Below are 24,746 nucleotides of genomic sequence, written 5' to 3'. Positions count from 1 at the left end.
TTTGACACTGGCTGTAAAACAAAGGACTGTGGCTTTACGTCAGAGAGTTTTTATTTATTTGAATATTCAGAGTTGGCTCTCAGTTATTAAAATATAAAATAGATCCAAAAGGCCAATCCAGAGTTCACCTATAGTGTAGTTTCAAAGAAAATAGCATGCAATTTCTCCAATTTGGACTAAGTCCTAATGTTCTTATTTTATTCTGGTGTCTAGAGAATATAAAATGTAAAAGGTATTAAACCACCTCAAGAATACACAATCTCTCTACAAGTTAAGCTAGCATTGACTACAACAGCTGAAAATTAAGTAGCAAAACTCTATGCAAAATTTGGTGCTTATATATGTATTTTTATAACAAGGATATTCTAATATCCTCCTTAAGAGCCTAGAATGACATGACTCCAGGTTTTCCACTCCAGAACTTTCCACCTCTAACGCTTACCCCATGAAACCCCTTACAGGCACATTGCAACAGAGAAGAGGATGATATTTATATTTGGCTTATAAAACGTTTTGACTGAAGAAAGGTTATTGTAAAGAATGTGCAGTTACATTGCTAAACTGGGTTCCATTGGGGTTTTATCCAGTAAAGCTATATACTTTTTAGGTGACTTAAAAAAAAAAAAAATCAGGAGGTTTCAAAAGCATTTGCTTTGGATCCTTTTTTGATGGAGTTTTATCCTTATTTGAGGTATCAAAAACCTACCCACTATGTGAGTCAGCATTAAGGTGGGTGGGTACTCTCACCCAGAGCTATCAGACGCTAACTCTCAATAAAGCTTTTTTTGCCCAACATCAATTTGCCAGGAGTTAGAGTAGCCCAGGCATTTGGGCGGTAGAGCTATAAAAATCTAGTACCCGGCTCCCAGTTAAGAAGCCCACGTTCCTCCACCCCACGCCAAACAATAAGCAGCCGTTGCCCAGACTCCAAGACCGAGGTGCATCACGGGAAAGCGAGATCGACCTCCTGCTCTACGTTGCCGGCTTTTTTCCATCCCCGCCCCCTCATATAATTAGTGCTTCTTGCTTTTACTTTTTTAAAAATGTGCCTGTTTCAAATTTGTATTATTTTTTTCAGATGTCTAATTTCAGTTATGTTCTTTCCCCCCTTGGTCTTTTCCCACATTTCACATACCAGACAAATGTTTAAAGGTCTGTAAAACCAGGCGAAGTTCCAAAATTTTTCTAAACCGAACTGCCATAGGTGACAGAACATGGAAAGAAGGCAAAGCTGTAGGACAGAGATTTGAATTAACTGGCTGGAAATGTATTGGAAAATCTACTTAAGTTGCTGTAGCCATGGATGAGGTTTCAATGAGGCATAAACATTCAAGTTACTGACAAAACCAACATGTTTCATGATCACTCGAAATAGGCTACTTGTCACTGTGCCTTGCTTTTTTTATTAGTAGTCCTAAGTTGCATTCTCCCTTTTTATATATATATATATATATTTTTAGTATTCAGGAAGCGAAAGCATTTAAGAAAACATTCAAAATTCTGAGAATACATGTAAGTGAAATATTTAATGTCTGTCATTCATAAAGCTTACATCATTTACATAGGATTCATTTGTATATAATAAAAATTTCATCATAATGAAAAATTTTCTGGAAAGTATTTATATGTTAATTTGTTTAACATATGCTTTGGATATACAGCTAAATAGGAAGAGTTTAAAAAATTCTTCAAATACTCCCTTTAACAATTTAAAAACCTCATTCCTAAATATTTTTCTTTCCACTTGCTCCTTTGCTTATATCATATGTAACTGGAACTAGGCAAAGATCAGTCTTTTCATAGTTCAGAATATATTTGTATATGTCAATAAATTTGCTCATTGCATAGCTAACATGTAAACTTATAAAGGATCCATCAATTTTACCCTAATAATCTAAAAGTGTTGCTGAAATTGTACATGACAATTTATTCTGAGGTTTATTTTTGTTATAATTTGGGTTTTCTTTGCTTTTTAATATATATATTTAATACATGTGTCAATTAGATATAACATGAAAATAAGTCATGGAAAACTAAAAGCCAAGGAAGTAATTTCATCCCAACCCAACCCACTCTCTTGGAGTCAATTCCAACTCATAGTGACCCTATAGGACAGAGTAGAACTGCCTCATAGGGCTTCCAAGGAGCACCTGGTAGATTTTAACTAATGACCTTTTGGTTAGCAGCTATAGCACTTAACCACTATGCCACCAGGGTTTCCATAATTTCATCCTAGACTACCAGCCTTTAACCTCATTACACTGTTTGGACTTTTTCCTAAGTATAACAAGTTGGAAATGTACCATGCTGCCTCTTAGAACAGTGTTTAAAGTTAAGTTCAACAGTGTGTGTTTAACATAAAGTTAACTATGTTTGCATCAAATAAAATGTTTATTAATGAAAGCTATTTATCATACAAGAAACAGCAAAGGGAAGTCATCATACAGAGATGTACACTAGAGATGACAGATGTAAAAATACATGCAGAGTTTTCTGTTTGAAAAAGAATAAACAATAAGACTAAAATGACTGGGTTTTGATCCCTATAACTCTTAAAGGAGTGATCGCTCTTCTTTGAATTTACAATTGAAAAATGCCGTTAACAGATAGTACTAATATACATTAGCAAGCAAGTGGAATGAATGTTTTTGGACTTTTATTTTACAGCTACTTGTGCTTGACAAATGTGTGGAGTTTTTTTCAATAATAATTTTCTTCAAGTATGGGTGAGTGTATCACAGCCAGATTGCTCTGACTGATACACAATTTATCTAATTTTGTTTCGAACCACGTAATTTTAAGCCTTCATTTGTGTCAGACACCATAAAGAACAAAAGTTTTGTTTTGTTAACATTCAGTCAATGACATTTAAATCTGTCTCTCTCTCTTTTTTTTTTTGGCTCAACAGATTTTTAAATGTATGATTATCATAACCTAAGATTCTCTTTGTCTTCACTGCAGTGGATTTCCGATCAAACTTTTCCCCTTCTTTTAATACTTTAGGGAATTTTCAAACGTCGGGATGTTTGGCTGTAATGCCCCAAGATTTGTTCTCCCTGAAAAAAATCATAGTGACAATTTATTAACTACAGAGCAGCTTGGCTTTTAGGGGTCTGCAATTTCTATTTAGATTTACAAATATCCATTTGTGCTCAATAGACCTAGCATCAAATCTTAATCAAATTTAAGGTTTCTTCTCATGCAATTACTTTATCTGCTGATTATCTTTTTTTTTATTCTAAAAATTGAACTGAGTCAAATCAGTGGGGCATTACTTTTATTATAAGCAAATATATTTTAAAGGTAATTCTAGGTAGAATTACATTGCAGATGCAATGGTGTGTACATTTAATATATGAATCAGAAGTTTGGAAATCTAAAATCTATTTGTATGTTTGAGTATTAAAAAATTTTTTGTATCACCATTTTAATATCTTTCAGATATAGATACTGGATATACACTAGCACAGTTAAACCTTAAATAAAATTGATGGGAAATAAAACTCCTTAGATTCAAAATGGTTTATTCACACAAATTTAATAGGATATATCACAATTGTTTGGTCCATAAATATTTAGGGGCAATAGTTTCTATACAATGCATTTATCAATAAACAAAGAAACATGGACAATTTTGCTAGACCACTTACTGTACTATAAACACGAAGCTCAATATGTAAGATTATTGAATTTATCAACTATATTTGAAAGAGTGCACAACTGCTTTCTATGACATGTTTGTCCCCTCTAACAGGATACACCATAAAAAGAGTTTCAGAAATAAGAGGTAAAACAGTACAAAACTAGTGAGGTGTCAAAAGGGCTTAAAACAGTTAATTTAACAAACAACACACATATCCTGATTTTTCACAAACTTACTTCCAAGTTATATCATAAGGCACATAGGAGAACTGAGTTATAATTAGTCTACTTAATAAAGTAGATCTATAGTACCATATATTGTTCTGTCAAAGAACAAAATTTGTAAGTATCAATATTTTACCTGTAAAAGTGTATTAATAAGATCTCAGCCTTACCAAGGTTGTTTGGTCTGGTCAGTGGTAAATGCCCAAAATGTAATAGAAATATGAAAAGTCAAGATTTAAGCTCCATATAAGATGATAACCACACTTGCTAAATATATAATGGCAATCACACCTTTCTTCTGTTACAGTGTTAACTTCTCTTCCATCATCTTTTTTTTAAAAATAAGCTACTTTCTGTGCTAATTTTCTAAAGACCCTGAGCAAAAGTTACAATAATGCACTTTAATGTGGGCAGTGAACTGTCAATATTTAACCACACATTTATACAGCCGGAAGGACACCTTTAAAATCTATTAAATAACCACTTCGACCACCAGAGGAGATTTAAGGGGTCCAAAAAGTGGAGAATATGTGCAAAGTTATTGTTAACAATCCACTAAAGCAAGACATATATCTTGACTTCTTTTTTATTTTTTTAGGAAATCCACAATCTAATTGGTATTTAACTACAACAGAAGCATATAGTTGAACATTCACCACTGCCCAGACCATTAAGATTTTTAGATTAAATTAAAAGGGGAAAAAATGCTACTGTAAACGAGGAAATATATTCAGATCAGCACCCACAAGGCTTCTGAGTTTATCTACTTTAAGACTAATAACTTCAAATCTTTAATGCCAGAAAAATTTTTCTTCTACACATGTATCATCCTGTGCCAAAGTAAAACAAAGCAAAACAAAACCAAAGAATTATCACCGTTGATATTAGTCTACTAAGTTTGTTTGCTTTTAAACATTATTCATATAGAATTTCAGATACAATCTTATGGTACATCTGAAGCCAATGAATAAAGCTACTATACTAAACCAATTTTTCAAACTTCTTAAAAAATTATATTTTGCTTATTTCCATTTTCCCTGGGGGAAAAAAAATAATGTAGAAAGAATGGTTTCACAATTTTCATTTTTAGCTTCTGGAGATTAGAAGTAGAGAATTTCAAAATTCTATGTAGAGTTTTCAGGGATACTCAGGAAGTTTATTTTTTCAAATATTGAAAAACAACTACATAAAAAGTTTTGTTGGGTTTTACAGCCCTAAAAGAAGGAAAAGTCACATTCCTGCAAGAGATTTCTTACCCAATTAATCATTAATATTTAAAATTGCTAGAGTTAATAATACTTTGGTTTAATCATATTCCTCATTTGAATTGACAATTCGTGTAAGAAATGGGAACTAACCAACACTTTTCACTTTTAATTATTTTTAAATGTGAAGTTTGCAAAATTCCATAAGTACACATACAATAACAAGGTTTTAAAAGTAACTAATTAATTATCTGATTATTTACCTAGTAATTTAACTGGGAATATGACTATTTGTCCATCATAATACAGGTTTGGTTTTTTTGGTTTTTTTTTTTTTCTTCGAGATTCTGGAAATAAGTAACATACAATTTTAAGAGGCACTTATTAGAATAATTCAAAAACTCTCCTTACCGACTGAAATTCCTAATTAAAGAAAAAAAAAATCCAAATACAGTTTGCAGACAAAATATGTTCACTGAAACTCATTTGCCAAATGGCTGCAGATGCTACACACCAAGCTGTTGTGTTTTTATTTCCCAAATATCTCGTGGGTTTAGAAAAAAAAAAAAGTCTTGTAAATAATAAAATAATAATAATTAGAATAATAATAAAAAGAAGAGGAAGAATTTAAAAAAAAAATCCAATGTTAGAAAAGGTTCGTTAAGGTAGTTTGTGAGGGGCTTCCGGATTCGTGGCTGTCCATGTTAGAGGTCACGGATGTCACTACAGTGATAGTGGGATTGGTCAGGTCTGTTAAAGTGGTCGCAGTGCCGGGTGGAGTGAGAGCGCCGCTGTCTGCTGAGGGCGGGGCCGGAATCGACGTGCCATCAGCTTTATCAACACCCCCATTCTCCTGCCGCAAAAGGTTCCTTCTGAATTTGGCTCGTGCGTTTTGGAACCAAACCTGCAAACCAATCCCAATTGATTGCTTTACCGATGTTTGTTTTTATATTTCTTTTTTCACTCTCTCTCTCTCTTTTTGGGATATATTTTTCTCTTTTTAAATATAATTGTTTATTTTTTCCTAGAGAGAAAGGGGGCTATGTTTTGGGGTTTTTTGTTTTTGTTTTTTGCTTTCTAAAAAAGTAATTCAAGTAATACTACAGATTTATTCTCTCTCAGCTGCACATATTTCCCCCCAGCATTAACAAGTGCCACTTGGGGCAACTGGTGATTACGTGGAGATAGCATGGACAGGCACAGAGAGAAAGAGGGGAAAATACACCCTGCCTCCTCAATCGATGTCCTTTGAGAATGGGGGAGAGACAGGGTCATTGAAAGTATCTCAAAGTAAGAATCACCCATGTGAAATAAACCTCACTGAGACAGACTTCAAGCTGACATGCAATAAGTAGTATTCTTTGAGTAAAAATTCTTCCGGAGCCGCAAAGTACAGGCATCCCTAAACGGGTTAGCAGAATTAAAATGCTTATTAGTTGTCCCTGAAAAGTGGGAGAGGATCACAGGTGACCCACAGTAACCTACTTTAATTTTGTTCCTCGTACCTTCTTATAGAGATGCCGTGATGAGTTTAGGGAAGCAATTGAGCAGCAGAACTAAGTCTTACATATCGATATTTAAATGTGGTTTCTTAGGATGGGAAAATACTTGCCCCAATTGGTTGCTGACACACTAACCATACTTTTGGCTTTTCAGGAGTTGAAAAAAGGGGTCAACCTGAATTTGGAAGGTCATAACACGTGAGTGAGACTGCCAAGAGTTTGCTGAAGACAGCAACATCAGGTCCCCCCCACAAGCCTATGCATTGAGCCTAACGTGAATGTAAATTTCGAGAGCCACAACTTGTACAAATAACATCATCCATATTTGCAGAGCCGGGAGACAAGCTATGCTGGTGTTGGTGGGCCGGTCTCCCCATCTGTAGGGAGACTGCTGCATTTCAGAAGACCCTGGGTCTCTCTTTGGGCACCCTCTGGTAAAAGCCCCCACAAAATCTCAGTACACCCTCTAGGGAGATAACTAAGATAAACTAATGAGCAGCAGTATAGCAAATATCTGTATCGCTCTAAACAGGGAAGAGAACTGTTTTCATCGGCGGGGGAAGGGAGATGTACGCACAGCCAAGGATGGAGGTTCTTACCTGCAAAACTCTTTTGGTCAGGCCTGTTTTCTGGGCAAGCTGCTTGAGGTCCTTGGCATCCGGGTTGTGGTTGATGGCAAAGTAGGATTTCATGGTCCGAAGCTGGTGGTGCTTGAAGGAGGTCCGCATGCGCTTAGTCTTCTGAGAGGGTGGGTAAGGCTGCTGGTCCCGGTCCAAGTGGTCTGCCTCGTTCTCGTTACAACCTATTGCCGTAACAGTGAACAAACAACTGCTCAGGGGAAATGCCCTCATTAGCTGAAATGGTTGCAGGCTGTATGATAATGCTAGGGTAATAAAGCAACAGTGAAAAAAGGCCGTCGATTCAATTATGAGCAGCGTCTGGACAAAAAGCAAGAGGTCAATTGCCAAAGTCAGCCAAACTAGCCTATTTGTGTGGACAAAACCATAGTTTATACAATAGAAAAATAATACATAAGTCATCTCTTTTGCTTAACGGTTGCTAGAAAAGCTGGGGAAGATAAATAAGCCCTAAATAATGGAATGGAAAAGGAACCCCGGTGGAGCAATGGTTAAGTACTCTGCTGCTAAGCTGAAAGGTACGTAGTTCGAACCCACCAGCCGCTGAGCTGAGAAAAGTCCCGGAGATCTGCTCCTGTAAAAATTTCAGGCAGTTCTACCCTGATCTGTAGGGTTACTAAGAGTCAGAATTGACTCCATGGCACAAACATGTAGAGTGGGAAGGAGTCCCTGGATGACACAAAGGGTTAAGCGCTAGACTACTAGCTAAAAGATTGACAGTTCAAACCCACCAACCAGAGGCACCTTAGAGACCTGGTGATCTGCTTCCAAAAAGTGAAAACCCAATGGAGCTCAGTTCTACTCTGACACACCTACAGTTGCCATGAGTTAGAATCAACTCAATTGGCAACTGAGGACAGTAAAGTAGGAGTGAAACAAACCCAACAGTAAAAAGAAAACAACCTTCTCCAATAAATATATTTAATATCAGCACCCCACCCCAACCCCCTCTCCACACACAGTTTTTAGAGATTCCTCATTTTGTTTACACTTGTAGAGTGAGACATACTACCTGAAGGCATTGCTTTTTGTCATGAGGGATGTGGCAAACAAGTATTTCTGATCTCTCAAAGTTTCTGAAAGTCTACCATCTAGGAAGAATCAAAGTCAGTTCTAATTTTTAGCTGTTTCTAAATCTCTAGAGCATTCCCAATGAGGACAAAGTTAAAAAGTAGCTGGAGAAGGGAGAGCAATTTCATCTATCTCCTCCCAACATCATATTTAGGAAAAGAAGTCTGCAGTAGAGAAATTAATTCTAATTTCTACCAAAGTTAAGAAATACAAGTTTGCAGATTTCTTATGTAATATATAAGAATATTATTTTTGAGGGCTAAAAGCCATAACTGGTTAACATAACATAGGGCTATGCCCGGAAGAAAAGATCTTTCCCTAGGAGTTATTTTGATAAATATTTCTGCAAGAGAATGAGCCCAGATTTCTCTTCACTCCGTTGATGCCTGAAGCACTCCTCCAGCCACTGAGGGTGCTTATTTCTAGGCTCAGATCTTGACCCCATTTGCTCTGGATGTCAGGTGATGCGAGCTGTACCCCTGGCTGAGGGCTGAGGACCCTAGCAGAGAGCAGCAGCGTCTTCTCTCCCCTTGCAAAGCCCTCTTCAGCACTGGGGGATAACAACCCAGCCTTTGAACCCAGCCTGAAAGCCATTATCCCCAGGATGTAAAGCTGCACATTTAAAAGGTCATCTTCAATAACCTACTGGCTCTGCATAGTAAATATGATCTGCAAAATGAAAAGAGTTTGCTAAATATTTACAGATTCAGTCAACTTCACAATTTAAAGGGCACGGCAATTTTTTTTTTTCTTGAAATCCTTATTTCAGATATTTATCTGATGTTTATTTAGATTTGTTCATCCTGCATTTTGCTGCATTATAATAGAATACCTAAAACCAACTTTATCTTGTCACCTAGGGTGAAAATAAACCTGAATCTTGAAGAAAGTTCTGGCATCTGTTAATATTAGCTCTTTAATTCTGCTTACTAAAATGTCATCTGCTTGCTTTGCTCTGGATAGAATTACTTTTTAAAAATGTTTTCAGTAAGTCAGTATATAGAGGGAAACACAGAAGCTTTGCAGTCATCAACAAGAGGTCAGTTGCATTATAAAACCCATTTAACAAGAAATTCTCCCTAGTATAGCACAAGTAGGCATGAACTAATGTCGCCTTGGTTTATATTTCCGGAAGATATATAAGTAGTAGAGTGTATTTGGCAAAAGTGCAGGTGAGTTCGTTGAGGGAAAGGACTATATCATATTCACTTTTGGATCCTCAGAGCCTAGCAAAGCCAGGAGCTCAAAAGTCATTCAATCAAGATTTTTTAACCCTTTGTTCATCAATAAAATGATAAGTGAATATTAATGCAAAACCAAATCAATGTGAAATAGAATCCAAGTCAGATATGCACATTCGAATGGTGAACATAGACTTCTTAAGCTCCACCAGAAAGGGTAACATAGACGCAGACATAGCACAGAGAATATATTTTATGTTTTATCTTATTTCAGCCCAAGAGGGATATGTCAAGTTCAAATATTCTACAGAATTGCACTTTCCTATCCTCAAATGAATGAAACAGTATCTTAGGACCCACCATAAAACTACACTTATCTCCAGTAAACTGAGCCATGTTTCACAGACAGATTATAAAGGCACCCACAACAAAATGGTCAAAGAGGCACCCCTTAGTCATTGGAGGCTTCTTCAAATAAGATTTCATTCCTATCATGTATAACATGTAACTTTTCCTGAATAACACATCAAATTGAATATTACACTCGGGATAGAAGACTTAAGTTGGTGTTTAAATAATGCCCTGAACCATTTCCCCCGCCCCAAGGTAATATTTCTGAGAAATGAATATTATTCCTAACCTAACTATATAATCATTAGTTGGTTTTTTAATAAAGTTTAAGAAAAATAATTACAGTAAGGCTTGATAAAAGTGCTTTCCTGAATATACATTCTATATCCATTATTGCTGATTAAAAACTCAGCAGAACATATTAGTGCATTAAACAAAATTATGGGGCTTTTTGTACACAGAATACAATTGACTGTATAAAGCAATAGGTGAAGTTATCTCCTGATTAAAGACATACTATGGTATATAATTTTCCTGTGACTATTTTATCACCTATATTATGCAACTTAATAGAGCAATTTATTTCTTTCAAACTGTAACTAGTGCATTATCCTAAATTACTTATGTGTAACCACAGTACGTTATGTAAACTTGCAAGGGACTGTGTTTCCCTAGGGTCTACTTCTGTAACTGTAGGTTTCTTTTGCCTGAATTATGAGATGAAAATGCAACTCTCTTAAAACTGTCTTAAACATCTGCCTGTAAATACATTCAGCCTTATAACATTAATGAAAAGATCTAAATACTCCATTTTCCAATCACTTATGAAACAGTCACCTCTCCGAAAGTGGTTCTTACGAAGGTGTGTGACCTCCTGTGAGCCAACTAATCCCTGGGAGACCACTAGGGGTCAGTGCCAGGCTGACTTATTTAACAGCTACCAGGCCCTTTAAAAGTTTGGATGGATAGAAGGGACCTAAAGAAGGGAGATTTAGAGAAGTGGCAAAACTTTAGTCTCTAAATTAATGCTAAATTACCCAAGTAAGAGCTGCTTATCCTAGAACTAAAATTTTCTTCCCACCCCTGGAGGGCTTTATTTCAATTCAGGATTCTTCGTCTCTTTCTAAAGTATCTGCCTGATTAAAGGCACAAAGAGGTAAAACCTACTTTAGCACTATTCTCATTAAAAGGCATTGACTGACCTTTGCCAAGTTTTTACATCTTCTCTGACAATCTTTAAATCATAAACATGTTTTATGTACATGTTTTTGAAAATATATGAATGTGTACATTGTAATTGTTTTATTAGTATCGATGTTACCCTTTATGAGACTGTATTTAAGCGGACATCGCAATCAATGTAAAATCCAAGGAAGGCTAAAATAATGAGCTAGAGCTATGAGTCCATTTTATTTTCTATATTTTAACATGCTTTTAATTCACCGAAAGGCTTCTTTGGCTAGTCTTGTGACAAACTGGCAGTAGGTTTGTAAACGCTGTTTTTAAATGGTGGGTTGATTTCTAGTAAAGCACCTTTAAACTATTTGCTCCAGGTTATTTTCATCGGACTTCAGAGAACAACATACTATGTACAGTATCTCTGGAGAGCGTTCAGAAAGGATGAAGTGGATATTAATTGAGAGGCATCCCCAATGTAGTGGCCTGATGTACGAACTCATTCCGGTTAGGAGGGGCCTCCCCAACCTTCCCCTCCTTCATGAACAAGGCAGCACCAACTTTCTCAGTAACCTTAGAGCAGCACTAATTTGCCAAGGAAAGACCAAGGTAGCTCAGGGAAAGATCCTTGTTCTTTTTAAAATGTAAGTGTGTAATCTCTAGTTCTCTTCGGAGAAGTAGAAGCTGAATTCTGCTGTCTTTAAAATTTGCCATATCTTTCTAATATAAAATACGATCCAAGGAGAGATCAAATTCCACTAATTAGATGAAATGAACAGGCAAAATGCCAGGCTTGCCACAGTTTGGCTAAAAATCTCTACCCCTTCTGGACTTTCCCCCTCTCCAGAGAGCTTGCTGGTTGTGGGTCCTCAGTCAGTCTGTGTCTCCCTCTCTCTCATTGTCTCTCTCCCATTCTCTCTTCCTCTCCTTCTCTCTCTGTCTCTCTTTCTCATCCTCTCTTTCTCTGTCTCTCTTACTAGGGCCCTAAGGAATGACTTGAGATTCCAATGTCATCTTCTATTAATAAAGAACAATTAGTGCCCTGCCTGTCCTGCCGCGGAGACCACGCATCAAAGGAGATGAAGTAAGCGCGCTGGGCAAAGTGGCCTCGAACCAAAGCCCCCTACCGAGCTCTGCGGGGAGGAGGGCGGCGAGGGCGCGGCCCTCGGCTGGCGGTTGGCAAAACCCCGGGGCTGCGCCCTCTGTCCTCACACAAACCAATCCTGGTGGGGTCTGTAGTGAACCGGCCGGCCGTTTTCCATCATCTAGCGACCCTCTAGGGACAACTGCAGCCTCTCTGGGCTTTCGGGGCCCCTACTCTCTCGGAGATGCCGCCTACTGCGCGTGCACCGCGCTGTGACTCTGCTCTTCAGCTAAATCCGGAGGGAGCAGAGGAGAGGGCTGGGGAGCAACCACTGGCCCGCGTGGCTTCCTCTGAAAACTTCAACTCAGAGCAGGACTCTTAGTTCCCACTCGTTCACACTGGCTGTGTGACATTGGGCAGGTCACTTATCTGGTTCGGCACCTTTCCTTTGCTATTGAGCATCAATTGAATGTCAGGTGCCGTAGCAGGCACTGGGCACTAGAAGAGAAAAACAGGCAAGACCCCTGCTCTAGGATACACTTGCTTCGTTTGGCTAGGCTCCTGGGGTACTCATGGTAGCACAGTAAGGGTGCCACAATGAGGTCCCCAAAGTCCCTTACTTGCATAGCCTAATGGTCTTTCTTCACCTGAGTCTTCTGCCTGCTGAGATTTCCAGCCAGAGCAGGGTCAGGGTGGGGGAAGCCACAGCTGCCAGGCCTGTCCTTTCACCAAGTTAACCAGCACTTTCTAGAACGTCTTCCTAGTGGCTGGGACTCAGAAGAAGAGCTTGGATCCTGCTCAGGGTTAAGTTATGTTAGTAAGGCCCATTACAATTGCCACTTTTACCAACCTTTAGAACAAGAAATACCAGCCTAGCAAGTAGGGTATCAGGCTTCCTACAATTGATGCTTGAGTAAGAGAGATAAATGGTGGGTGCATCCCCCAATGTGGATCAAGAAAGTGTGCTCCCTGGCCTGTTGCCTACATTTTGTTTTTAAGAGGGACAGCTGGTGGAGGACAGAAAAACAGCCTGAGCCACCACTAACCCTCCTCAGTGGGCCTGACCTGGAGGTTCTCCCAGTCTGGAGGGTCTGTGACACAGAGAAGAGCTGATTAGATGAAGACCCTGACCTGCTTGGGAAGGCTCAGACCAGCTCAACTGTGGAGAATTATTTCCACCCCTAAAGCAGCTTGTTGCCAAGATCAGGGAATCAGTTTTTCGACACTCCTGCCAACTGTGTTCCTGATTAACTCTGGGCTGGTCACCACAGCCTTTACTCTCTCTAGACAGGCTGGGGTTGGGCTCTTCAGATTTTTTTTTCCCCCAGTATTTAGGAAAACCTCCTCCAGGATCCATAATTTGCCGTCCACAAAGGAATTGCCCTGGGGCTGTTTTGCTCCAAGTGGGAGCCAGAAACTAATGGGCTCATTAACTAATGGGCAACAAGGATTTGGCTCTGCCTGCTTGGGGTAAGTCACTGCAGCCCCATGGTTATGGATGTGTTCTTTGTTATTTTTGTTTGCTTGTTCGGTTTGGTTTTGGGGTTTGTTTTGTTGTTGCTTTTGTTTTGTTTTTTGCCACAACCTAAATAAAGGTTTCTCTCTCTCCCTCTTTCCCTCCTCCCTCCCTCCTTCCCTCTCTCCCTCCTTCCCTTCCTTCTGTGTGAGAGAAAAGGGGTATATTGGGCAAAGCACCCTCTTGCAGCCAGATCTTGGATGGGGAAATAACTCTATGGGACCCTCCTCAGGGCAGCTGGAGGCCCGGACTGCGCGGGGGTGGGGGTAGGGGACCCACCTGAGTTGTAATTGACCATGTCCACTCCCAGCGCTGGGCTCTTCCGCTTCCGGGGCCGCCCTTTCTGCACGGTGCCCGTGCCGTTGAAGTAAGGTAAGGCCAAGCCTCCGCTCTTGGCCGCCAGCTCCGTGTAGCTCAGCTGCGGGGGATACTCTCCTTGCAAAAGGGTCTCGAAGTGGGCGCGGCAGTACACCAGACTGTCCTTCATGCCGAAATGGTCGCCCGTGGTCAGAGTCTTGTTGCAGGTGGAGCAGGTGAAGCAGCTCAGGTGGTACACAGAGTCGCGGGCGCGCATGACCATCTCGGAGGCGGAGATGCCAAGGTGGCAGCGGGCACATCTCTGCACAGAGAACCTTCTGGAAGGAAAAAGACGAGTCAGGGCACTGGTTAAGGCAAGGCTGGGCGGTCTCCCACGCACAGCGCCTGGAGTTTGGTCTGCAGCCCACAGAGACTGAGACCAGGACGGTCTCCGGAGGACAGTATATGGGCCCACTTTGACATTAGTTTTATTTGCTTAGTGGCCTGTTCTGGTGAACCAGGACAAAGAACCTGTGCATTCAAATCAGAAGAATGGAGTAACTGAGCTTCAGTTTCCTTCTGTGTAAAGTGGAGATTTAAAACAGAACAATAACAACAAAAAACCGGCACTAGCAAACTCGATATGAAACTGCTATGCCAAGTAAAAACTCTTCATAGATGACAAAATATTCTCCGAATGCAGGATAGCATTATTATTCCTGGATGTGCGAGTGTACCTGAAAGCATTCAGACAGATACAGCGCAGAAAAGGCGATTTTGTAGAGGAAAGAGTCTTCTTTTTTTACCTGTCTCTCTCGCTTCGGCTGAGAGCGGAGCTAGTTCTGCCTTTCCCAGTACGCACAAATGGAAGGATCAATAAGCATGCTCGCCTCTGGGTTTTCTCTCCAGTCTGGTGGGCAGGGTTCTAGCTAACGGTAACGGGAGCTCAGAACTGAGTGGCTGGATTTTGGCAACGGTTTTTATTCCCTATTGTGGTCACTTACAGTCTCCCACCACCCGCGCGAAAACCTGACACCCAGGGGCTACCGGCCGGGCCACCGGCTCAGTTCAGAGGCTCCGACCCTGTCCAGGTCATAGGAAGCGGAAACAAACCGCTCAAGTCTCAGAAGAGACACGTCCGTTTACTCCTCTGTGGATTTCCCCAGGTTCCCCAAGCGAGCTGCGAAGTTCCTGAGCGCAAGGCATTCTCTGAGAACCCTTGGGTGTCTCTTCCACTCAGTCTCAGCGCCTGTTCAGAGGGTCGCAGCTTGAAAACGTGTGCAGAGGCCGCGATACACTTTCCTTGGTTCAAGGCCAACGACTACACCCCGAAGGGACAACACACGAGGAGGGGATCCCGGACTCGGACAGGTGGCCCCGCCAGGTGTGCCAGGGCGAGAGGGGTAGGGGCGGGAGTACCTGTAGTAATCCTCCTTGCAGTAAATGCTGCCGTCCTTGGCAAAGCAGGTGAGCTCGGACTCGAGGGCCAGCTTACATTCACAGCACTTCAGGCACCTTAGGTGCCACTGCTTGTCCACCGCCAGCAAGTAGTACCTGTCGGAGATCTTGCCCCCGCAGCCGGCGCACAGAGCCGGCTTCTCCGGGCTCAGCGGGGGCATACCCTGCAAGATAATCACAGGGCACCGCTGAGGAGAGCGCTCCGCGCCCCACAACGCGGGCTTCCCTGCAGCGCCGGCACGGGGCCCCAGCGCAGCGGCAAACGTCGGAGAAAGGTTTGAAGCTTGTGGCTCTCTCCCTTTCTGTGGTGCCTGTCTGAACCCGCGTTCGCGTCCACCCCAACGGCTAACCTAAAGCTATCCCTGCCATTCCTAACCTCCGTAAATGAACTGGGAACTTATTAACTGTACTTTGATAGGGGGTCTGGAATTTGAGTCATTACAACCCCAAAACTGTGGCTTTCAATGCACATGGAAGGAAACAATGGGGATTGTTATTGGGGAATGAAAGGAGATTCGAACAAGCAAAGATTGTTTTAAACCCAAACACTATTATAATTCTATTTCTCTACATTCTTGTAGGCAACCTTGAAATAAGAGGATTACTATACCTGTGCTCATAATTTAGTCGACAATGTTTTGATTGGGACACATTTGGCATACCCTGGTGTTCCCTAATTTTCAGGGATATTGGTTCTTTTCCTAGGAATGTTGTGAAGTGGCTGTTCCCCAGAAATGATTCGTTGTCGGGGCCCCTCTGCACAGTCCCTCTTGCTGTGGCATCGATATACCCACGAGATTTTTGTCCAGAATATTTGTTTAGTGCCCAAGTCAAGCTTCCCACTTGGGTCCCCACAGGCAAGGCCCAGGATGGGAAAACCTCACTGTGACGGAGCCCAGCCAGGAAATACGGGCTTCGGTTGTTGCTTTTTGTTTTTCAACAGGATAACCACAAAAGAGAAAAAGAGCTGATGGAGATTTCCCTCAAGACTAGCAGCAATGGGTCGGACTTCCCCAGGACACTTTGGCAGGCCGGGAAAAGTGAAGGCAAGTTTGCCCTTTCCTCCGACCAGGGCCCAGCACTCCATTACTGCTGCGAATGTGGACACATTCACCAACTCCCCAATTTGGTGGGACCACAAAACACGGCTGACCGGTCTAGAGCAGGCACCCGGGTTAGTTTGACCTACAATTCCCGATGTGATGCCAGAAGAGCTCCACTGCTGTTTGGCTGGAATCATTTCTGGAGACTTTTGTAGTTTTCCCCTTCCAGCTCGTAATTGGGAAGAGAAGCACTTAGATTACTAATCGGTTTTCTTTATTAAGCAGACATGGCTTTTTTTGATTATGAATAATAGTAGTAGTAACAGTAGTTGATTACACAGTTAAAGGCTTAGAAAAAGTTCTCACACTTGGGCTGGGTATGTGCTCCTCCGGATTTTCTAATTTGATTTCCCTCTACAAACACACCCTCTGGACCCGGGAGCTAAATGCACTCCCGTCTCGCTGGAGGGTTGCCAGAGACCCCGAGAATCTCTGGATTTAGGGGTGCTGAGCACCAACTGTAAGGAAAATCGAAGGTGGCTCAGTTGCGCCCGAGTCCACTCTGAAAGTCTGGTCATCAGATCCAGAGACTAGGGCCGCCCCCCCCCCCCCCCCCCCCGCCAAGTGCCTGCTAGACCCTGAGCCTTGGCCGCGCGCCGTCGGCCCATTGCCCGCGCCCAGCTCGCTCTCAGAGCGACCGATTCTGGCTGGGAAGACGGTCGGGAGCCAAGCGGCACACGGGAGACCGAAGTTTGAGGTCTACAGGGAAGACCTCCTCCTACTCGGCTCGCCCTGTTCACTGGGGAACGACTGCGGCAGGAGATAGCGAGCTCTTAACATTTCAAGTCAGAAAGGGGGCCCCTTCTCAGCTTCACAGCCCTAGGAGGACTGGAGAAGACCCACCCGCCAGCCTGGAGTGGGTGTCCTGACCATCCGTCGTCCCCAGCCCCAGTGGACCAGGAACCCTAGGCTGGTCTTAACCCAGCGCGCCGGGCCCCGCGCTGCGCCACCGCGGGGCACTTCCTTACCGCGTCGCGACCGTTGAGCTGGGCGCCTTTGGCCAGGCGGGCCTCGGTCTTGGATCTGCGCTCCATCTCTTCCATGATGCCTTGGATGTGGCCTCCGGAGATCCCGTGGAAGAGCATGGCTGGGGGACGGAAGGGACACGACTTGTCTTCTGCTCGGCACCCTACTATTTCCATATACACACGCCCCGGGCTCTCAGCTCATTCGAAGGAGCGAAGGGACTGCAGAGGGCTGCGCGGTGGGGGAGCGCCGAGACTCTCGGCGACAGAGGGCGAGAGGGTGCGAAGAGAGAGAGAGAAGAAGGAAGAGGCAGATAGAGTGGAAATTGGGCTGCTCGCAAATTGACCAAAAAAAAAAAAAAGGCCCAGCGGCTCGCAGAAGGAAATGTGCAGAAAACAAACAAACAGGGGCTGAGAGCGAAGAAGGCGAATCTTACTGCTCCGGGAGATCGGGTTACTAATGGGGAACAACTGCAGCTGGGGGAGAAAAACCGAATCTGGTGAAGAAAGAAAATCGTTTTGAACGCAAAGAAAGAAAAAGCAGTGGCTATTTTCAGCGGTCCCTGGCTGCTTGCGAGTTCCCAGTGCCTGTAGGTTGGGTTGGGGACTGCTCCTGCCGGAGCTGTGTCCAATTTGTTCAGAGACTAAAGCCAGCCCATTTTTGATAATTTAGTAGGAGGAGTTCTCTCCCCGGAGCTGCCATGGATTTTTATTCAGACAACAAAGACCTGTCATACTCCTCTCAACCCCCTGGTGATGGGCAAGTGGGGACAAACATTACAAAGGGGGGGGGGAGCGAGGAGATCCGGGAGGGGATAGTACGGGTCTTTACCTCCCCCCAACACACACACACACACACACACACACACACACACACACACACACACACACATCCTTCCAAGGGTTCCCAGTGGTCACGTTGTAAAGGGGAAAAGGAGTTCTTATTGTCCCCGCCCCGGTGCAGGATGCAGAAAGCCAGCCTCCAAAGTCCGAGTTCAAGACCAGACCCGGCCGCAGGGCACACAATGTTAGCTCCAACTTTGGGTTCACTCTTCCTCGACTTTCTGGTCCCCAGTCGACCCAGATTGACACCCTCAAATAAGTAAATATTGGGCAAAAATTCCAGCACATCACTGAAGTCGAGATAGTGCTCGTTCCTCTCCTCCACATCCCGTTTTCCTCAAGTCACTTAAAAGCAGCTGTCTGCCAGTTCATGTCTTCGCCTCACCTCTCAGAAGGCCCGCGACCCTATGAGGCGCTGGACCGTCGCCCAAAGTGAAAAGCGCGCTTGGAGAGCCTATGTTTCTCCAGGTTACTTTTAGGGGGGGAAAAAATGTTTTTCTTTGACAAAGTCCGATTTAGGGAACAAGTCGTGGACTTGTAGGCGCGGAGTGTATAACCATGCTGTGGCCATAGGCTGATTTATTCCCTTACCCAATTCAGACTTGAAGGCATTTCTAGGGTCCAGCCTGAAACTTGTCAAGGTGGGCAGCGGCTCCGGGAGTCGGGTGAGCTCCGCCCGCGCCGCCTCGGCGGCACTAGGCGCGCGCGGCATGGCGTGCTGGTCCCACTGCCCTTGCAGGGGCGTCCCCACTCTCAGGAGGGTGCGAAAAGGGCTCCTCGCTGTGGAGGAGGGGAAGGTGAGAGCTGACAAGCGGAAAGGCAGACCTGCGCCTCACAAGAGGCGGGATGGTTCTGTCGCCCTCTGTTCCCGTTAGCGGCGGCTCCTCCCCGGCCCCGTTGAAAAGTGTCCACAACCCTCTGATATTGTCGATTCATTCAAACGGCCAGAGGCCTCCTAGGGGCCCCAAGCGGGGAGCGGCGGGGGGAACCAGCCTGGCTTTAACATGGGAGAGGAGGAAGCCCGGACCGCGCTCCGCGCCTTTCTTCCCCTTTGGCCTGCCTCGGTTTCCCACCGGTGCCCGCTGGCTTTCCCCTGCCGGGACGCAGCCTGGAGACCTCAGGGCAGACCCGCCTCCCTCTGCCCGCCCCGGGGAGCCCGACAGGGAACCATGGCCAAACCTCGAAGAATGAAGAGAGGGAAGAAGCAAGGGAGGAAGGCCGGGAGGAAGGAGGAGGAAAGGAAAAGAGAGAATGAGAATGAGAACGAGTGAGGAAGGAAGGACTGGGGGGGGGAGGATGGAAGGAGGAGTGGAAGGAGGGAGGAAGCCATCCCTAGTGCAGCAGCCTGACTTCCTGTCCCAGAGCAGCAGCCTGTGAGACTGCTGGGGTCGCTTTTTCCATGAAACCCAAGACCCTAACGCTTCCCCCTAGCTTTTTTTCTCAGGATCGAAAATAATGTTATTTGCAGACTGGATGCTCTTAGGTCCTCTGGGTGCCAGAATACAGATCATAAAACACAATTTCACACAGAAATGAAGCCAATCAAGTGAACTAAGCTGGAGCACACCCCGCCCCCCCCCCCAGCCCCCTTTGGAAGCCCTATGGACAGCAGGGTTGCTATTTACTATAAGTAACGTAATTAGCCCTTTTGGATGGAAATCAATGAGCTTTTCAAACCTGTGCTCAGGGCACACACATCGGAGGGCTCCTGAGGAGGGGGTGGGGGCAAGAGGGCCTTTCAGAGACAGCAGGTCCTCTCACAAAGGGGCAGATTGCCTTGAAGCAAGCCAGCGGCTAAGCCGGCTCAGAGCTGAGGAGCAGGAGCAGAAAGCGGAGGGGTCTCCAAAAGAACATCATTCAATGAACCCAAAGAAGCCCCAAAGAAAAACTAAATAGGCCACCCCCGAATCATTTAGTTTCTATGTTGAACCCTCTTTCTCAAATGGGGGTATTTGGGATTGGGTTAGGCTGTTACTGGATTTTTGTCCACTTCAGCATAAACAACAAAGAATCCCAGAGCACGCTCCTTGCTTGCAAAAAACTCTGGAGACTGTTCATGAAGAAATAGTTTAACAAAAACTCCGTGGTGAAGCTTGTGAGGCGTCTCCAGGGTGCTCTCCAGGGTAGCCAAGCACAGATGTCCTGTAAACCCTGGAATCATTCATCCATCTATTCAACACATATCTGTTAATCATCTATCGGATACAGTCTCTTCTGCAATCAGCGGCCAGATCAAATCCTAGCTACGCCTGCTCTTTCTTATAACACACAGGTTATAAGTTCCTGCGCCCGATGGGATCTGCTACTTCCCATAAAGACGGAACTGCCAGGATTCTTCGTTCTCAGCAACTGCAGGGAGTCTGCAGAACACGGGGGGGGGGGGTGGGGGGGCAGGGGAAGAGTTGTTGCTGGAGGTTGGGAGGTCCTAGTTAGTCCTGTGGAAATCGCTCGCCATCGGTCTAGCCCTGCCTCCTCTCACAGTTCATAAAGAGGAAGCTGTGGGGCGGGGGGGGGGGGGGGGGTGGGGGGCTGCCTCAAGAATTGGGTTTGTGACCTGGGGTGTCCTAAACTTTTCTTCCTGAAGCTCTGAGAAAATGCCTACGAGGGGACCCCTCTCTACTCCTCACTCTCAAAAGATGATAAACATTTTAATGGGAGAGTGTCTTTGTGACTCTGTCTTCTCTCACCTCTCCTAGGGGTTGGGGTGGGTGAGGCTGGGGCCAGTGGCCTGCAGACTGGAAGCACTCCCCCCCACTCCCAGCTCTGAATGGGCCTCCAGTGCTCTATAAAATTTGGAGTGCTGGCTTTCTCAGTTCCTGGAGCTCAGCCCCCACCTCACTCAATGGGGCAGGTGCAAGAGGCTCTCCTTAGCCTGAGACCTGGAGGAGAGGGTCTTGAGTCTCCTCTCTGAACTCAAGGGCTCTACTAGGCGCATAGGGACAGACCCATGGCCACGCACTGCCCTCTCTCACAATTGGGCACATGAAATTCATTAAGCTCTCCTTTCTCTTTGCTTGCCAACCCCCACTCAGTTATTGTTGCCACTTTCAAGAAAGCAGGCACCTGGGTTTTATGGGGCAGAGGAGTTGAGATTGATGGTTTGGGGTCTTGGAGGGGAAAACAAAGCAACCTGGAACTCTGGCAGACCCACCTGGGGAAAGGGTCCAGGCCCAGGAAACTCCCCAGAAGGGAGGAGAAGGAAAGTAAGGGAATGCATGGCCTTGCCCAGAGGGCAGCAAAGGCTTTAAGCTTGAGAGAGGGGAAGAAACCAGGAGTGCAACCTGGAAAGCATAGGTGATTTCAAGGTCTCTTTAGACCCGAATTTTGGAGATCATGACCCTATGCCCCCGGGTTTACCCTTAAAGGGGTAAGGTCGCCTTTCCTCCAAAACCTATTAAGCTGGTTGCAAAGCCCTCTGGTTCTGAAAGGTGCACCTCTTGGACCAGTGACCAGCTCTGGCACTGTAATGAGCACCCCCAGGGCCCTAGGGAAGTCAGCAGCGTCCTGGAGCTGGAAGCCACGAGCTCAGCGCAGCCTCTCCTGGCCCCGGGTGCGCTAGGTGCGAGTTGAGCGGATGGCCCAGAGGCACACCCGGGTTTTTCCTGAAGACTGGGATTCTCTATAGTCAAACCTTCCGCCACCACGAAGTTGTCAGGACCAGAGCGGCGGGGCGCACGCCTGATTCGGTCCTGCCAGGGGGGCCACCTTCGGGACCGGGGTGGAGGGGGGTAGTGGACGGAACCGAGCTGGTACCTGGCGAGCTCGGCAGCAGCTGGGCGTCGGTAGGTGTGCCAGCTGCGCCCCTTGCTTGCGGCTCCCCACGTTGCGCTTCCGGCGGGGGCCCTGCCCTTCCAAGCGCTGGGTACCCACGGAAACCCTCCGCTCGCAGAGCCTGCCGCCTGCAGCTTGCCCCCTGCAAACCCCTGTCCTCCAGGACCCAGGACTCTTCCGAAGGAGCAGCCGCCTAGCCTAGACCGCCGCGCTTCTGACCGCCGAAGCCTTTTACCTGAGAGGTGCCGCGTCGCCGGCGCTCAACCGCCCTGGGAATAAAGAGACCGTTCCTGCTTCGCTGCGGTCAAGATCACGCGCAGACACAGTAGTGCGGTTTTGGGATGGAACAAAAACAGGTGAGGGAAGCCAATTTCCAGTGAAGCCCCACACGGGCGAGAAATGGTGCCCTTTCCCCCCACCCCGTCCCATCCAGCAAGGAGACGCCCCCCCCCCCCCCAGCAGCTCCCTGAAGGATCCCGGGGCGAGCCCCTTACGCCACGGGTAACTCGCGGCTCACCGGCTGGGTGACCTCTGCCCGGTACCGTGGCCCCCCGGGGCCTGAGGAAGGTCAAAGACATTCAGGAGAAAGGCAAAAGGAGGGAAGCACACGTTTCTGGAATCCTGTTAGGACACTCTAAACAGACTTTATTTTCCAGCCTCGGAAGCGCGGTATCTTTTTTCAGATACACATCCAACGAACGTTCCACCCAAAGAAGGCGCGCACACGCGTGCACACACACACCCCATAGACGCACCGGCCCATGAAAAATGGTAGAGAAAATGAGAAGGAACCTGGCACATAGCTCACCTGCCTCGAGAGTGGTGTCGTTCAGCATCTTAGAGCACAGGGAGCTGGTCGTGCCGTAACGGGGGTGGCCCGGCCGCACTGGCGGGGAAAAGCCGCGCGTCAGGCTGGCGGCGCGGCCTGGGAGCCCCCAGCGCCTCCTCCCGCCCGGGGTACGCAGCGGCCCCGCTCCTCCCTCGGCGGTCTCCAGTGGGGTCGCTGCTTCCTGCGAGGCCCGACCTTCCTCGGGGGCTGCCTAGCCGTCTCAGCGGACACTTAGAGCAGCAGACTGCTGGACCAGGCATCCCCCACAGGGATCTTACCTTGAGGTTCAGATGTTCCTTCGCAAGAACCCGGTCCTCGGCAAGGGAGAGCGGGAGGCGGCGGCCAGAGGTGCGGGTCCCCGCGTCTCACCGAGGGTCCTTCTGTTAATCCCAATAGATAAATAACCGTTGGATGGAAATTAATATCTCTCTTTCCCTTCTCCCTCTTTCTCTCGGTCGGAATTGACCTGAATCCCTCACCTCTGACCCGCAGCTCCCTCCACCTGTCTTTTATTTTCTCTTTTTGCTTCCAAATGGGGAGGGGGAGAAGGGAGGGCTGGGCAGAGGACCCAGACGCGGGCCGGTGCCGGGAGACACGCTCTGAGCTGCGCTCGCCCTTCCAGCCTCTCAATAATCAGGGGAGGTGTTAATGGAGGACTCGGCTGTAAGTGGACCTCATAAAGCCTAGACTATCTTGAGGCTGGAGCGCCGCGCGGGGGCTGGAGTCCCGCTGCGCGCCCTGGGCTCCCGGGCCCCCAGCCTGCCGTTGCTTCCCTGAGCCCGTATCTAAAGATGCTGCCGCCAGCTGGTGCCAGCATAGACGGTGAATGGGCGGGAGCTCCTGCCCGGAGCTGGGCTAAGCCATCGATCGCTCACCCGCCACATCCCGTTTCCCTCCCTGTCCTGCCTGCAGTCTGAGCGCTCCCGTGCGGGGCTCACTTTGGGCGCAATCTGTATCCCATGAGCGGTCGGGTTAGCAGGGTGGGGTGGGGTGGGGTGGCTTGGTGGGGGTGGGTTTGGGGGTGGCAATTAACCCTCTGGGAGAAAACCTCAAACCCTGGGAGAAGAGCGTTCAAAGGGTCGCAGCCAGACGACGCCCGGGGCCCGGGCCCCGGCAAGGGCCTCGTTACCTTGTCTTGAGTTTGCGAGGGGCTGCGTCACCCCAGCCGCCCCGGGCGCAGTCAGCCGTGGGGAAGGGAAGCGAGAACTGGTAGCCGGGCCCCTGGCCAATGATTTGCCCCCTCCCCTACCGGGTGCGCCCATCACTGTCGGGGGGGACGGGTATTACTGGGAGGCTCCCGCACCCGTGGAGGGGAAGGGCACGTGAGCAGCGAGACTGACCGCTCCGGGGTGCCTGTCCCAGGGGTGGCGCTGCCCTCCCCACCCCCTGGCACCATCATCGCGGCTCCCTGCGGCTGCGTGGGCAGAGGGCGCTGTGGGCTGCGGATGCCGCGCGCTTCCCAGTGGCCTTCGAGAGCTGAACGGGGTTAGGCTGGGGGACTCGGGTCTGTGACAGGGCGGCCGCCTCCTCCTCTGGGCGCAGTAAGCTGCGCTACAAGGTTTGAGTGGTGGTCAGGAATCGACCAGGAATTGTGGATCTGAGTCTGCAGGCTTCTTCTTTTCACCCAAATCCTGGATTGTGGTTCAGAGAGCCCTGGGGTAGAGTCCTTTGCCAACCAGTCCCACGGATTTACCTTTTAGCCACCCTGACCTTTAACTTTCCCCTTCCCATCCCGGCCTCCTTGGCTGCTTCTCTTTTCGAGACCCGACAAGCGTTCGGGTTCAGCTTCTAAGCTAGCCCTCGAGGCCAACGAATGGATGGACGGCGATACCGGCTTAAAAACGCTTGGGTCCTCTCACTTATCTCTGTTCCAAGTTGCGGTTTTTGAA

At 46.5% G+C, this 24,746-nt stretch overlaps 1 protein-coding gene across 6 annotated transcripts; it reads right to left on the bottom strand.

Annotated features, from left to right (window-relative positions):
* Nucleotides 1-1,668: 1,668 nt before the first annotated feature.
* LHX9 (LIM homeobox 9) lies at nt 1,669-24,165 on the bottom strand. 6 transcript variants are annotated; one of them, XM_049857706.1, is made up of 8 exons: nt 23,987-24,165; nt 23,136-23,237; nt 22,837-22,914; nt 17,418-17,536; nt 15,308-15,510; nt 13,871-14,226; nt 7,174-7,376; nt 1,669-3,056 (listed from the first exon to the last, which is right to left on the bottom strand). In XM_049857706.1, the coding sequence occupies exons 1-8, from the start codon at nt 24,117-24,119 to the stop codon at nt 3,000-3,002; spliced, it is 1,251 nt and encodes a 416-aa protein (XP_049713663.1). In that variant the 5' UTR covers nt 24,120-24,165; the 3' UTR covers nt 1,669-2,999. The 6 variants fall into 6 exon arrangements, with proteins under 6 accessions (XP_049713663.1, XP_049713666.1, XP_049713662.1 ...); XM_049857704.1 differs by lacking the exon at nt 1,669-3,056 and adding an exon at nt 5,306-5,976; XM_049857707.1 differs by lacking the exons at nt 1,669-3,056; nt 23,987-24,165 and adding exons at nt 5,306-5,976; nt 23,733-23,788.
* Between the last annotated feature and the right edge of the window lie 581 nt (nt 24,166-24,746).

This window comes from Elephas maximus, chromosome 18 (assembly GCF_024166365.1).
Source record: "Elephas maximus indicus isolate mEleMax1 chromosome 18, mEleMax1 primary haplotype, whole genome shotgun sequence".
NCBI classification, from domain to species: Eukaryota; Metazoa; Chordata; class Mammalia; order Proboscidea; family Elephantidae; genus Elephas; species Elephas maximus.
Note: the sequence above shows the minus strand (reverse complement) of the source record. Positions and strands in the feature narration are given on the sequence as shown.

Bases quoted from the DNA above. Each gene is read 5' to 3' on its own strand.
- LHX9 (XM_049857704.1), bottom strand. From the start codon at position 24,119: ATGGGCGCACCCGGTAGGGGAGGGGGCAAATCATTGGCCAGGGGCCCG. The intron at 23,238-23,986 runs GTAACGAGGCCC...TGGGATTAACAG, and splicing joins CCTCGCAAACTCAAGACAAG to AAGGACCCTCGGTGAGACGC. The intron at 5,977-7,173 runs GTAAGAACCTCC...ATTGGTTTGCAG, and splicing joins TGACCAAAAGAGTTTTGCAG to GTTTGGTTCCAAAACGCACG.